The sequence below is a fragment of the Ziziphus jujuba genome, chromosome 8 (assembly GCF_031755915.1).
Source record: "Ziziphus jujuba cultivar Dongzao chromosome 8, ASM3175591v1".
NCBI lineage: Eukaryota > Viridiplantae > Streptophyta > Magnoliopsida > Rosales > Rhamnaceae > Ziziphus > Ziziphus jujuba.
This window is the reverse complement of record NC_083386.1, coordinates 7202799-7218888: the sequence shown is the minus strand read 5'-3', so window position 1 is coordinate 7218888 and position 16090 is coordinate 7202799. Positions and strand designations below refer to the sequence as shown.

Here is a 16090-nt window from a genome sequence, read left to right as displayed (position 1 = left end):
ACTATCATCGACACACTTACATGGAAAACATGCCTCCATTCCTCCAAATATCACTGGTAATATTTAATTGCCAATTATGATTCAAATTTAAGATTTTATTATTTCAATTAGGGAAACTTTCATTGACCCCATTTGATAAGATATTATTCACTTTCCTAAGTATGATTCAAATTTAAGATTTTATTATTTCAATTAGGGAAACTTTCATTGACCCCATTTGATAAGATATTATTCACTTTCCTAAGGTTTTTCTAATTCATCATTGACCTCTTAAATGTTAATATCTACTAATAAATTTCATATTTGAACTAATTTAAATTATGAAAAGTCAATTTTGCCTTCATGTAGATTAAAATTAAAATTAATTTAATATTTAATCCTTTTACTATTTTTTTTTTTTACCAGTGTGTATCATATATTATGATATATATTACCTTACATAAAAATAGGATTTACCAATTTTGAAAATTTTAATATTCATTTATATAAAATCAAAAACCCTAAATAAAGGATTTCTTTCAATAAAGAATTTTTATTAAGTACTGATTTGAACCCATGTAAAGTAGTAAACAATCTTGGAATTTTTATTAATCAATTTTTATTTTATTTTATTTTATTTTTAATATTTAGAATATTGGGAAGAGAGCAAAGCTTGCATAACAAGCAAACTTAAGCACTATTACCCAACAAAAGAATATATATATGCCACTCCATTCTAAGTTCACCCGTTGCAATTTATTTTTTTAATGTCAAATATAAATACATTTAGTAAAATGCCCCTTTATCTATTAACTAAAACATATATAAATAATGATTAGGATGGTGAAAAAATGAATTTGAATCTTAAGGGGTCAGTAATATTTTAACAAACTTGAGAAGCGGTCAATGATTTTTTCCCTCTCAATAAAATTGTAAGAGTCTTATTATTTATTACATACCTATTACTTATTGGTTGCATTTAATTATATATTAATTTTTATTTTAAAAACTTAATTTGGAAAAAAAATAACTACAAATTTTTTTAATAGTTTCTATAAAAATAAATTATTTGGAAAGAAATCCTGACACAATTTGGAATTTTAAATTTTAGAGAGACTGTAAAAAGATAAATTAATATTTTTATAGGGGGCCCCAAGACAAATAACCTAAAAAAAAGTGAAATATAAAGTATATATATATAAAAAAAAAAAAAAAAAAAAAACAAAAAAAAAAACAAAATTGGGCCAGGAGGGCATGGTGCCAAACGTCCCTCCGCCTGGCCTTTATTGCCACGGGTTATTTTTGCTCTGCCACGGTATTTGATTACCTTTTGTCTATTTTATCCTTTTTAATTAAAAGAAGAAAAACAAGTTAAGGAGACCTAGAAAGCAAATCAGATGCTGCAGATACTCTATTATCTTGTGAGAGTGATGCCTTGACACCCCTTGTGAATTTAAACACCCCCATTTCTTTTGTATCACTTCTAATGTGTTCTATTCCCTTCATTTTTTTATTTATTTTTCTCTTCTATTCTCTTTTCATATATATGGCCATCACAAAGCTCGATGCCATGGCTAGAAATCATTTAGAGATAGCATTCTACAGCTCCAACATGACACATATCTCCTCTAGATAATTAAAACATCCAATAGTATTGCAAAAACTGATTGTAGCTTAACGAGTACGGAAATATATAGTAGCAATATCCTTTTATATAATTTATAAATTCTTACAGAAAAAAGAAAAAAAAAAATTCTCAATTTTAAAGTACATATATGTGAGGAATAAAATTGGAAGCAAATCCATCGATACTCATGGCGTCTTCAAGAGTAGTAACCGAATTAAGAAGCAAACAATGGAACAGGAAGCCTACCAAGTTTTCTTTGGTTTGCTTTTAACCAGGTCATAAGGGACCGAAATTTCCTTTGCGAATGCTACGAGTTTATTATTTTCATCCATGTTGTTCAAAAATCTCTTATGATCTCCTTGTTTATTAGTATCATCACATCCTTTGTTTGACGTCCACCGGAGCATTGGTACCACAGGCTTCTAGGATATAGTCATTAACGCCGCATAGGGATGCCAAAAATTGGGCTTCGCCTGAATGTCCGATATTCTGCATGCTTTATCTTTTTAATCACCTCCATTCTTCGCCTGTATGTCTGTTCGCTTACATAGTCTAGGATTACAGCGCATGCCCCATCTGTTTGAGCTTTCTTGGCGTTGTGGACGTACTTTGATCGATGATTAGTGGTTGCCACTACTATACTAGCTAGTAATTATTATTTGAAAGAAAAGATAAACCAATGTACGAGTAATGAATGGATCTAGAGAGAGAGAGAGAGAGAGAGAGAGAGAGAGAGAGAGAGAGAGAGAGAGAGAGAGAGAGAGAGAGAGAGAGAGAGAGAGAGAGAGAGAGAGAGAGAGAGAGAGAGAGAGAGAGAGAGAGAGAGAGAGAGAGAGAGAGAGAGAGAGAGAGAGAGAGAGAGAGCTTAATTTGTTTATTATGAAAACTAATAAACATGTAGGATAATAAACAGAGAGCTTAATTTTTCTATTTTATTTTTATTAATCCCTTTAAAGGAGAGGTATTTTTATTCCCATCTTAATCTGCATGTGTATTTTTAATGGTTTTACTATTAGATCAAATTTAGAAGTATAATGATATTTATTTTTATGTTTAAGAATATATCTAATCTTTCATCAATGAATATTTTTGAAATATACAAAAATCTATAATGTGAATAAAAAAATTTGTAATATAAATAGTGTTAGAGTTGGGCCTAGACCCACTAGTGTGAATGATTTGGGTTTTTTGGTTGTTGAGTTTTATTATAATAATTTTAAATCAAATCAAATAAGTTTTTGATAATAGTGGGAGAGAGTTTTACGGGAGAATAACCCCTTATGAGAGTTTGAAGGTTGCATGAACTGAAACGTTCTTTTTCAATTTTAATTTTGGAAGGAAATACAGAGAAAAAAAAATAGTGGTAAAGTGAAGGTACACAGAAGTTCGAAGAGAAAAGCTTCAGACGTGCTGAATCTGAAAGCTTTTGCAGCTGTTGTATCCTGGGAAACGTTCACTACAAAACTCCTGCACCGGTGGACGTAAAACGTGTTAAGAACACTATGGTATCACACAGACCTCGGTCAACCTTTCTAGAAAGTAGATCAATTTCAAAGATCTATAGGTTCTAAAATGCTTTATTTATTTTTATTTATTTTGTATTAAATTGTCCACATGTATTTACATATATTCATCCATGATATTTTCCCAACAATCTTAATACGTTTTACTAATTTTTATATATGTAAATATTATGTGGAAATTTAAGTTGTTTATTATGTTATTGTTTACTGTGTATATATTACATTTTTATGCTTATATATATATATATTGATTAAATATTTCTATGTGTGTTTCACCATTGAAACAAAGAAAAAAAAAAATTATTAAACCCATGGGTATAAAAATTTATGGGTAATTATTAATTTTTTGTTTTTGATCAAAAATCTTTCCAAAATTGAATTGCCCATAAATTTTTAAACATTTTGGTGTATTTTTGGTAATATGTTGGCCACTCGGAGAGTGGAAAAGAGAAGGAAAATTATTGCTGGGTCGTATGACCCGTTTACCAGAGAAACCGGGTCAAAATGACTCGGTTGAAGGTTGAAGAAGAAAAGAAATAGGGTTTGGGCTGTATCTGAAAGGCTGGGCCGGTTTTTCTTATGTTATTGGGTCAAGCCCAGTTCTAAAGCCCAGACCAGGTTAGAACAGGCTACTGTTCAACACAGGACCCAGGCCCGATTGAGATCAAGGCCCAAGAGATCCGGTCCAATGGCAAATGGGCTTCCACGTGTCGCCAAAACAATGAGCCACGTGTTGCCCAACGGATGGAACATGTGTCGACCTGATACAGATGACACGTGTCTCATTCTCGGACGGCCACGTTTCATACTCTGGACAGTCCATGTGTCGACCTGCTACAGGTCACACGTGTCTATCTCTAGTAGCGACACGTGCCGTAAATAGTGCCAACAGGATCGCCATGTGGCATATCCACGTCATCAATGTGATGACGTGGCCTGGTGCCACGTCAGCGTGAGTATGACATGATCATCTGGCTGGCGCCACGTCAGCGGACTGATGACGTGGCATTGTGCCATGTGTGTCGAGCGATGATGTGGCGTGGTGCCACGTCAGCACTGTGATTATGTGGCAGGTGCCACGTCAGCCCTATGGCCAGGCCACGTCAGCATGGTGACACGTGGCATGAACAGTACCGGTGAATAGTGACTATGAATAGTATTTTTGGGGTGTATACAGTAATTTTTTATGGTGTATTCAGAAATCCTAAAAAATCATTTTTGTGTGTTTTCCTTATGGAAATTGCATATAGTTAGTTTGTTAATATAGAAAATAACAACTAACTGATTTCTGTTTTGTGATGCTACAGAAATGGCAAGTGGAGACAACAGGACTATGCCCACTCAGACTTCTGGAATTCAGATGCCTCCTTTTGCTAGTCATGCTGAGAAACCTGAGAAGTTTAATGGAGTAAATTTCAAAAGATGGCAGCAGAAGATGCTATTTTATTTGACCACCCTGGGACTTGCGCAGTACTTGACTGAAGATGCGCCACCCAGTAATGAAGAGAGTGATAAGGAGACTCTCATGGCGGTGGATGTATGGAATAATTCCGATTACTTATGTCAGAATTATGTCCTGAATGGCCTGTCTGATGCCCTGTATGGTGTATACTGTGGCACGAAATCAGCAAAGGAGCTGTGGGAAACACTGGACCGAAAGTACAAGACCGAGAATGCGGGTTCAGGAAAGTTTATTACAGGCCGATTCTTGGATTACATGATGGTGGATGCAAAGCCAATAATGAATCAAGTACATGAGTTGCAAGTGCTGATTCAGGAAATGCTTGCTGAAGGGATGATAATGAATGAAGCATTGCAAGTGGCCTGCATGATTGAGAAACTGCCTCCGAGTTGGAGTGACTTCAGGAATTATCTGAAGCACAAGAGAAAGGAGATGGATATGGAAGCTCTTATTAGCAAGCTTCGCATAGAAGATGACAACAGGAAATCTGATAAGAGAACTTTGAAGGCCGTGTTAAAGGCTAATGTTGTGGAGCATGGTCAGGGCTCCAAGAATAAGAAGCAAATTGGAAAAGCTTCTAAGCTAGGGCCAAAAGGAGGAATCTCCAAGAAGGCCAAATTTCAAGGCAGGTGCTTCAACTGTGACAAGATGGGTCACAGAGATACTGAACGTAGGCTGCCAAAAAGAAAGAGGAACCAGGCACAAGTGATGAAGGACATCACTAAAGAGGTTGACGATATTGACCTAAGTGCTGTGATATCTGAGGTGAACATGGTGGGATCTAATCCTAGAGAGTGGTGGATAGATACTGGTGCGATCCGCCACGTGTGTTCGGATAGGAGTATGTTCACTTCCTTCGAACTAAAGAAGAATGGGGAGAAGCTATTTATGGGTAACTCCGCTACCTCAGAAATCCAAGGTGAGGGCAAAGTAATCCTGAAGATGACCTCAGGGAAAGAGCTGAGTCTGAATAATGTATTGTATGTTCCAGACATTCGCAAGAATCTGGTATCTGGATCGCTGCTGAGCAAACATAGTTTTCGCTTAGTGTTTGAGTTAGACAAGGTTATTTTGTCTAAATTTGGGATGTTTGTGGGAAAGGGCTATGTAGTCAATGGTTTATTTAAGCTGAATGTAATGACTGTAAAGCCTAAAGAAATGAATAAAACTAGTAGTTCTTCTGTTTACTTGCTTGAGTCTTCCATTTTATGGCATGGTAGACTAGGACATGTTAATTTTAATTCTCTGCGGAGATTAATTAACTTAAATCATATTTCCACATTTGAAATTGATTCCAATCATAAGTGTGAAACTTGTGTGGAAGCAAAATTAACGAGGTCATCATATCAAACAATTGATAGAAATAACGAACCTTTGGATTTAATACATAGTGATATATGTGATTTAAAATTCGCACCGACTAAAGGTGGTAATAAGTATTTTATCACCTTTATTGATGATAGCACGAAATACTGCTATGTATACTTGCTTAAAAGCAAGGATGAGGCTATAGAGAAATTTATTCTCTATAAAACGGAAGTTGAGAATCAACTCTACAGGAAAGTTAAAGTGATCAGAAGTGATCGTGGTGGAGAGTATGTAACTCCTTTCGGAGAGTATTGTGCTCAACATGGCATAATACATGAAGTTACTCCACCATATTCGCCACAATCAAATGGTGTGGCTGAATGGAAAAATAGAACCTTAAAAGAAATGATGAATGCAATGTTGATAAGTTCTGGAGTACCTCTGAACTTGTGGGGGGAAGCCATTTTGTCGGCAAATGACCTTTTAAATAAGGTGCCCCGAAAAGACAAGGTAAAGACACCTTATGAGGTATGGAAGGGAAGACAACCCTCCTACAAATATTTACGAGTGTGGGGGTGTCTAGCTAAAGTAGTAGTACCTACACCTAAGAAGGTGAAGATAGGTCCCAAAACTGTTGATTGCATCTTCATAGGATATGCACAAAATAGTAATGCATATCGGTTTCTCGTGTATAGATCACAAATTTCTGATATACACAAGAACACAATAATGGAATCGAGAAATGCATCATTTTTCGAACACATTTTTCCATATAAAGTGGAAGAAGGACCGAGTACGTCTAAACGAACTTATGATACTATTTATGATGATAATCATGATAGTGATCAAGAACAAGAAACTGAAGTTGAGCTTAGACGTAGCAAGAGAGTAAGAACTGAAAATTCCTACGGTCCGGATTTTCTTACTTATATGCTAGAAAGTGAACCTCAAAGCTTCCAAGAGGCCATAAATTCTCCTGAAGGGAATTTATAGAAAGAAGCGGTTAAAAGTGAAATTGATTCCATCCTGTAGAATCACACTTGAGAGTTGGTAGATCTTCCTCCAGGTTGTAAACCTTTGGGTTACAAATGGATTTTTAAAAGAAAGATGAAAGCAGATGGAACAATAGATAAATACAAGGCAAGGCTTGTAATTAAGGGATACAAGCAAAAGGAAGGCCTTGATTATTTTGACACTTATTCTCCAGTAACGAGGATAAATTCCATAAGGATGGTACTGGCAATCTCAGCATTGCGGGATCTTGCAGTACATCAAATGGATGTGAAAACAGCCTTTCTGAATGGAGATCTAGAGGAAGAGATCTACATGGAACAACCTGAGGGTTTTACTGCTCCAGGACAAGAAAGGAAAGTTTGCAGATTGGTAAAGTCCTTATATGGACTTAAACAAGCTCCAAAGCAATGGCATCAAAAATTTGATAATGCCATACTAAAAGATGGGTTCAAAATAAATGAATGTGACAAGTGTATCTACGTAAAAGATACAGAGAATGGATATGTTATTCTATGTTTGTATGTAGATGACATACTCATAGTAGGTAGTGACGACAATATGGTCCGAACTACAAAAGCCATGTTAAATTCTAAATTTGACATGAAAGATATGGGGCTTGCAGGTGTGATTTTAGGTATAAAAATCACGAGAACTTCGAATGGAATCATTCTTAGTCAAACTCATTATGTAGATAAAATACTGGCTAAGTTTAGTAATGATGATACTAGTATAGCCAGAACACCCATAGATATGAGTTTACGCTTATCCAAAAATAAAGGAGAAGGTGTATCTCAAGTAGAATATGCTAGGGTGATTGGAAGTCTGATGTACTTGATGAGTTGTACCAGATCAGACTTAACCTACGCAATAAGTAGACTAAGTAGATACACGAGTAATCCAAATGAAGATCATTGGAAAGGGATCGTTAGAGTACTAAGATATCTACGATATACTCGTGAATATGGACTGCACTATACAAGATATCATGCTGTATTAGAAGGATACAGTGATGCAAATTGGATATCAGATATAAAGGATTCAAAATCCACTAGTGGCTATGTATTCACATTAGCAGGTGCAGCTGTGACGTGGAAGTCCTCGAAACAAACTGTGATAGCTCGATCTACTATGGAATCCGAGTTTATTGCTCTAGATAAATGTGGTGAAGAGGCAGAATGGCTACGCCAATTTTTAGAGGACATTCCGAGGTGGCCTAAACCTGTGCCAGCAATAAGTTTACATTGTAATAGTAATTATTATTTGAAAGAAAAGATAAACCAATGTACAAGTAATGAATGGATCTAGAGAGAGAGAGAGAGAGAGAGAGAGCTTAATTTGTTTATTATGAAAACTAATAAACATGTAGGATAATAAACAGAGAGCTTAATTTTTCTATTTTATTTTTATTAATCCCTTTAAAGGAGAGGTATTTTTATTCTGATCTTAATCTGCATGTGTATTTTTAATGGTTTTACTATTAGATCAAATTAAGAAGTATAATGATATTTATTTTTATGTTTAAGAATATATCTAATCTTTCATCAATGAATATTTTTGAAATATACAAAAATGTATAATGTGAATAAAAAAATTTGTAATATAAATAGAACCACTCGTATATATAACTCGTAATTACTTACCCATTATGTCAAATTATTTTGTCCTTGTAGAGGATTTTTGAATATCGGTGAATATCCTCCATATATATTCTTATCAATCGTAACTCTCTTTCTTTCATGTAGAACATTGTAGTATACGCTATAAGAATACATGTTTCAGTGGCCTAAACCTGTGCCAGCAATAAGTTTACATTGTAATAGTAATTATTATTTGAAAGAAAAGATAAACCAATGTACAAGTAATGAATGGATCTAGAGAGAGAGAGAGAGAGAGAGAGAGCTTAATTTGTTTATTATGAAAACTAATAAACATGTAGGATAATAAACAGAGAGCTTAATTTTTCTATTTTATTTTTATTAATCCCTTTAAAGGAGAGGTATTTTTATTCTGATCTTAATCTGCATGTGTATTTTTAATGGTTTTACTATTAGATCAAATTAAGAAGTATAATGATATTTATTTTTATGTTTAAGAATATATCTAATCTTTCATCAATGAATATTTTTGAAATATACAAAAATGTATAATGTGAATAAAAAAATTTGTAATATAAATAGAACCACTCGTATATATAACTCGTAATTACTTACCCATTATGTCAAATTATTTTGTCCTTGTAGAGGATTTTTGAATATCGGTGAATATCCTCCATATATATTCTTATCAATCGTAACTCTCTTTCTTTCATGTAGAACATTGTAGTATACGCTATAAGAATACATGTTTCAGTGGAATATCAACAAAGCCGCCATCTCATAGTTTTAGATTATTGCATCAATCTAGGATCACTGTTATTGTTGGTTATACAACATAATTTAGCTTTGTTATCCAAGATCACATTTTGACTATCTAGTGAACAATAAAAGTCAATAAGCACATTTTGAACCCTCTTTCCATACGTGTTTAATCAAGATTTTCTTTTCAATTAGTATCTCTTTGTATTCTAAGCATTATTGAAGATGTAATTTATTAAGAGCAAGTCTCCATTATGCAAACATCAAAGAATCTCTATTTTTCATTTTGGGTAGCCAAGAAGCATCGTTGTACCTAAAAAAAGAAGGCGATATTTAGTTATCCTGTGTTGTTTCTGCGATTTAGTTGCTATCTCCTGATGTTTGCTGGGCTTAAAGTTGTGTGGGCTAATACTTAAAGTTGCTGGGCTAGCTGCTGTTTTATGGCAATTTTATTTTTTTGCATCATGAGAGACTACGAAGACTGTAGAATATGTTCCTGTTGGGAGCCTTTTTCTTCTTCTTTTTTTTTTTTTTTTTTTTTTTTTTTTTTTTTTTCATAGACCAAAATAACTTAACATCAAATGAGAATAATTGTTACCTTGCTAACCGAATCTGCCTTGAAAATAAAGGGCAGAGAATTAACGAATTTACTGGGCATGTCAAGCAAAAGTCAACAAATTGGACCTCTTGTTGCACACACCCATCAACTACATATTAAATTCAAAACAGGAAAAGAGGGGTAATATATTATCTTTCATATATCGAAGAAATGAAAGATAACTACTGGTTTATATGATATGTAAAGTTAAATAAATGATATGAATAAGCAAATCGAAAAAGAAAATTTATTTTTATATATAGCTCCCAAAGTCAAAGGAAAAAAAAGACAAATGGACATTTCTTCACATATAGCAAAAACAAAAGTTAAATCCTCAAACAATGATAGCTGAACAAATAGCCGGGTGTCAGATTTCACAAAGCTGTAAAAGTTCTCTCTCCACTTCATTCATTTCTTCCTCAGCTTTCCTTTTAATATTTTCACTCATATCTTTTGCTTTCCTTCTAATATCCTCCCCTGTTTTTTCCACCACTACTTCATTTATAACTTTAGCTACATTTTCTCTTTCAATCTTCCCATTGTTACTGTCCCTCTTTATCTCCAAAGCAATCCCAGAAACCTCTGCTAGTCTAGCATTCCATGGCTGATATACTTGCATAGCCATTGCTATAATTGGTACACCAAAATTTAAGCTCTCCATGAGTGAACCCCAACCACAATGACTCACAAAACCACCAATACTTGGATGGTTTAGAATCTTCACTTGGGGGGCCCAATCTTCCACTATCTTCCCCTTCTGTCTTACCCTTTCCAAAAACCCATTAGGAAGTGCATCTTCAAGCTTCATTTTCTCTCCCTCTGGAAACCTAATAACCCATATGAAATTCACCTTGCTAAGCTCTAGCCCATAAGCCATTTCCTCCCTATCTTCCTTAGACAGATAACACTCACTTCCAAATGACACAAACACAGTTGAAGATTTCTCTTTCTTGTCAAGCCAGTTGATGATTTCCATTCCCTCATGATCATCGATGGGTTCTGGAACAAGAGGACCAACTGGGACAATCTTTTTCCCAAAAATGACCGAAAGGTAATCCATATATTTCCCCTCTAGATCTCTAAAAGACTTAATCAGAATGATATTTGAAGATTTTTCATACAATTGGACAAGTTTCATACCTCCTTCTTGGCCATCAGATGAAGAAGTGGTACTTTTTCTCATCTGGGCAAACTTTAATTTCAAGTGCTCAGGACAGATTTCTGGAAATGGGTAGTCACCATCTCTGTTCTTGATTTCATGGAACATGAAAGAGACCGTTGTAGCTCCACCAGTAATGAAACAAACAGATGGGATATTCAGAGAAGAGCCTGCATCTGGTGCCCAAAGTGGAAGCATATCATAGATTAGCAAATCTGGTTTGAGGGCTTGAAGGAGATTGGCAAATTCAGGTCTTGCCATGTCCAAGGCCTTGATCAAGGTGGGAAAGAGATGGGGTGGGAGGCCTTTCATGGTGTGGTATTGTGGTGGAAGATCATGAAGGGAAGGGAGATGAAGCTCCACAAGTTCAATGGAATATTTGGAGGTGTTTGGATGGTCAGAAAGTTTGTGTTTGATGGAATTGAGATTGATGGGAGAAGAACAGAAAAAGATTTGAAAATTTCTTTGAGCAAGCTTTTTGGCCAACTCTAGATAGGGAGTTATGTGACCATGAGCCAGCCATGGAAACATTACAACTCTCATAGTTCTCCTCTGTGCAGCATCCACCATGCCTCTTTCCTTCTCTCTGTTTTTCTTTCCCTTTGGACGGTTTATGGATTATTCCTCTTTGGACTACATTAGATAAATAAAAGAAATTTTTTATTTTTTTTGGTGAAAATATAAATAAATAAATAAAAGAGATTAATAGAAGTTTGTATATAAATATTTTCTCGTCACATGGCCAACGAGTCATTTAATTTATATCACGACTTTCTATTTTTCTTTTTTCTTTTTTTTTTTCTTTTTTCGATGAATAATGACATTCTACTAACTATATTTCTTTATACATATATTTCTGTGTTGGCCCTATACATATTAATTGTATAGATAAGGCTTTAGGCTATGGAAACACTCACCTTCAATTTTATAGCAGATCTTTTCTCTGTGTATGAATAAGAATCGTGCTTTTGTTCTTTCATTAACATACAAAAAGAAAATTGGACCTTCTAGAGAGACTGCCTAAAACAACTGGTTAATAATTATCCTAACCGGTTTTTGGAGAGTCGGGGAAATTTCTTATAATAATTATTACAAATTTTTTTTATCAAAAAAGGAAAAATTGCAACTTTTTTTTTTTCTTTTTTTGACGGCTGGAGAGGCTTAATCAATCACACTGCTAGTTATTATTAAGTATCTCATTAGTATGGTATTGAAATTTTTTGGAAAAATGGTTACAAAAAAAAAAAAAATTTATTGAGAAATAATCAACAATATCTCATCAAATAGTTAATTTTTGAGCTTCTAATACATCATAAAAAATAATGTTCCCTTCTAAATTAAACAAATTGTGTTATTGTCCTGATTATCATAATTAAAAATAGATATGGCTCATAGGTTGCTCCATTTTTGGCCAATGATTTATTTAATCAAATAAAATTGTAAATCATGATCTCTACATAAGATCATTATTATTATAGTTATTATTGTTATATATTTATATATATACACACACATATATCTACTGAGTAAAATTCCTCAATTTCACTGAGTGGATAGTAATAAGTTAATAATGCAATGAGGCTTTTATCAAAAAGAAAATTATTTATTTAAATCTACATACTTATGTAGTAAAAATTTAATGATTGACTAAAATGATAATTGTTATTTGAATTGAAATCTAAAAATAGAATGTGGGAATCTTTAGGTGCACTTTCCCCATAAACATAATTTACTTCAATAAATTTAAGTAAATCCTGATTAGCTGGAAAATTCTTATATTTGAACTTATGAATTAGGATGGCAAAATAGTACTTATCGTGCTATATCTAAATTAATAAAAAATAAATTAATAATAATTGGTACATAGACAATGACGCATTTGAGGCTTTTGAATTTGACTCAGAAATAAAATTATTTCTTATAAATGGGAAAAAAAAAATTACAACTTCTAAGCCTCAATCGGTGGAATTTTCCCACAATCACATGGTGCAATTCTTTCTTAAACTGTGGAAAATATTATTGGATGCCACAAAGGAACATATAAAGGTTTTACATTTTACATAGTTCTAAAAGTTCCTTAACCACCCCATCAATCTCTTCCTCATCTTTCCTTCCTATCTTCTCACTCATTTCCTTTGCTTTCCTTCTAATTTGCTCTCCAGTTTTCTCGACCACCACTTGTTTTATCACTTTTGCCAAAGTTTCTCCTTTAAGCTTTCCATTATTGTCCATATTGACCTCCAAACCAACCCCACACTCGTCTACAAGTCTAGCATTCCACGGTTGATCTACTTGCATGGGCATTGCTATGATTGGGACACCAAATTTGATGCTCTCCATCACTGAACCCCAACCACAATGACTCACAAACCCACCAATGCTTGAATGGTGTAGAATCTTTATTTGGGGTGCCCAATTCTCAACAACTATTCCTCTTTCTTTCACTCTTCCTAAAAACCCTTCAGGAAGGCCATCGTCTAGCTTCATTTTCCCTCCCTTTGGAAACCTAACAACCCATATAAAATTCACATTGCTAATCTCTAACCCATGAGCCATCTCCTCCATATTTTCCTTAGACAAATAACACTCAGTCCCAAAGGACACCAACACGGTTGACGATTTCTCTTTCTTGTCGAGCCAGTTGATGATATCCATACCCTCCTCGTCATCGAGGACGACGTCTGGAACAAGAGAACCAACAGGGACAACCTTTTTGCCTAAAGAATCATAGAGATAATCCATATATTTCCCCTCGAGCTCCCTAGAAGTCCTTATCAAAACCACACCACGAGATTTTCCGAGCATTTCAACAGCTCCAATAGCACTATCTCTACCACTATCAGTGGAAGAATATTCAGCGCTTTCTTGGGTAAACTTTATTTTAGAAAAATCAGGATAGAGTTTTGGAAATGGGAATTGACGATCACTGCATTTGATGCAATGATACAAAAAGGAGGTCATGGCAGCTCCACCAGTTATAAAGGAAATAGGCTGAATGTTCATAGAAGAAGCTAGATCAGGTAACCATATTGGGAGTCGATCATAGATGAGCAAATCTGGTTTCAGGGTTTCAAGTATTTTGGACAACTCAGGCTTGGTCATGTCCAGAGCCTTCTCTAGCGTGGGTAAGAGATGTGGAGGGAGGCCTTTCATTGTGTGGTAGTGAGGAGGAAGGTCTGGAAGAGATGGAAGATGAAGCTCAACTAGTTGTATAGAATTTGAAAAGTTTGGATCGATTAGAAGTTTGGGCTTGATGGAATTGAGATTTATAGGAGAAGAACAAAAATAGATGTGGAAATTTCTGAGAATGAGCTTCTTGGCTAGCTCTAGGAATGGAGTTATGTGACCATGAGCCAACCATGGAAGCATTAGAACTTTGATAGCAGTCTTCTGCGTGGCATCCATCATCACTCTCCCTCTCTTTTCTCCTTCCAGATCTCTGTAGCTCTCTCTCTCCCTTTCTCTTTCTCTCTCTCCTTAGACTACAAGTTCTGTTTCGTTTGGGTAATAAGTGCATATTATATATATATATATATATATTAGAGGGTTTTGCTATAATGGGTGACTGATTTTTGGGCCTATGTGTGCGACCAATGATGTGTAAATTTTTTAGACGGTCACGAATAGGCGCCCTTCGTAACAAAACTCTACATACATAAATATACAGTATTGTTTTAATGCCGGCAACGATATCATATGGTCCATCATTGAAAAAATTATAAAGATGCTTGTACATAAAAGAAATCATAAAGTTTTTTTTTTTTTTTTTTTTTTTTGGGTAAGAATAAAAGAAATCATAGAGTTGCTTTCCCTCGTGGCCAACGAGTCTTATATTAATGTACTCGCTAGCTCACCCTATTATGTCCTGACTAGCAGGCCAAAGATCTATCATTTTTTTTTTCTTTAATTTCCTTTTTTTTCCTCCACCTCGGCTCATGATTTTTTGTTTATTAAATGGCCATGTATAATTAATCCCCTTCAACTGCTATACACCTTTTGTATGTGAAATAATACAGCTTAATTTTTTTTTTCCAACTTCTATGTGAAACTTTTTTGCTAATGATGATAATGGATCTGAATTTTAATATCTTTATTTACTATCAACCATTAATATGATATGATATGATGTTACATCGTTCAAAAACATTAATAAAGAAATTAAAAAAAAAACCTAAGTGAAAAAATAATAATTTTTTTTTAACATGATGTGAAATTTTATATCACTAATCGAATATGAAGGAGACAAAAGATCTCCATTCTATCACGATATGGCTTTTTGCAATATTGGATGGTTCACGCATTAAGAGGATTATAAATATAGTGAAATAGAAGTTTTTGTCAATATGAACATGAATGTGCAAATGTGATAATATTGGTGGTCATTATTTCAAAGGGTCCTACTAAAGTACCCGTGCATACATAAGGTGTTTGTCTTGGGGTGAGTTAACTTAGAGATTCCTTTACTAGACTCAAAATTCATATTGGAGAGATCCGGAAATTCTGTACTATATGCTTGTCCCCATTCGAGATAAAGAGCCACTATTGTAGACGAACCTTTGAAATTTGAATTCCAGAGAAATCAAATTATTTTATTAAATATGTAAAAATACAAACTTCGGTGTAATTTATATGTAATTTTTAAAACAAAAGCGTCTATTTGGTAATGCATGGATTTTTTGGTTTTTGACTTATTTGTTTAATCATGTGTAGCTCATGTACAAATAGTTAGGGATGGATAAAATCCAATCCAACCTATTCAATCCGTCAAATTCAATTCATTTTGAACAATTTTGATTGGATTTTTATATTAATTGAATTTGATTGAGTTTAATATATTATAAATTGTATAGATTGGATTAATTATGGATTGAAAATATAAATCCAATCCAATCCAAATAATATATTATATAATTAAAAAATTATATATTTTTTATTTGTTTCATTTTTATATAATATATTATAAATTTTATAGATTGGATTAGTTATAGATTGAAAATATAAATCCAATTCAATCTAAATAATATATTATATAATTAAAAAATTATATATTTTTTATTTGTTTCATT

General features: G+C 33.8%; 2 protein-coding genes across 2 annotated transcripts; both read right to left on the bottom strand.

Moving 5' to 3' along the window:
- Positions 1 to 10098: 10098 nt before the first annotated feature.
- LOC107413054 (UDP-glucosyltransferase 29-like) lies at positions 10099 to 11726 on the bottom strand. Its single transcript, XM_016020913.3, has one exon. The coding sequence runs from the start codon at positions 11592 to 11594 to the stop codon at positions 10233 to 10235; it is 1362 nt and encodes a 453-aa protein (XP_015876399.3). The 5' UTR covers positions 11595 to 11726; the 3' UTR covers positions 10099 to 10232.
- A 1119-nt stretch (positions 11727 to 12845) lies between these two features.
- LOC107435853 (UDP-glucosyltransferase 29-like) lies at positions 12846 to 14619 on the bottom strand. Its single transcript, XM_060819349.1, has one exon. It carries the CDS (start codon positions 14430 to 14432, stop codon positions 13074 to 13076), a length of 1359 nt encoding a protein of 452 aa, XP_060675332.1. The 5' UTR covers positions 14433 to 14619; the 3' UTR covers positions 12846 to 13073.
- Positions 14620 to 16090: the final 1471 nt, after the last annotated feature.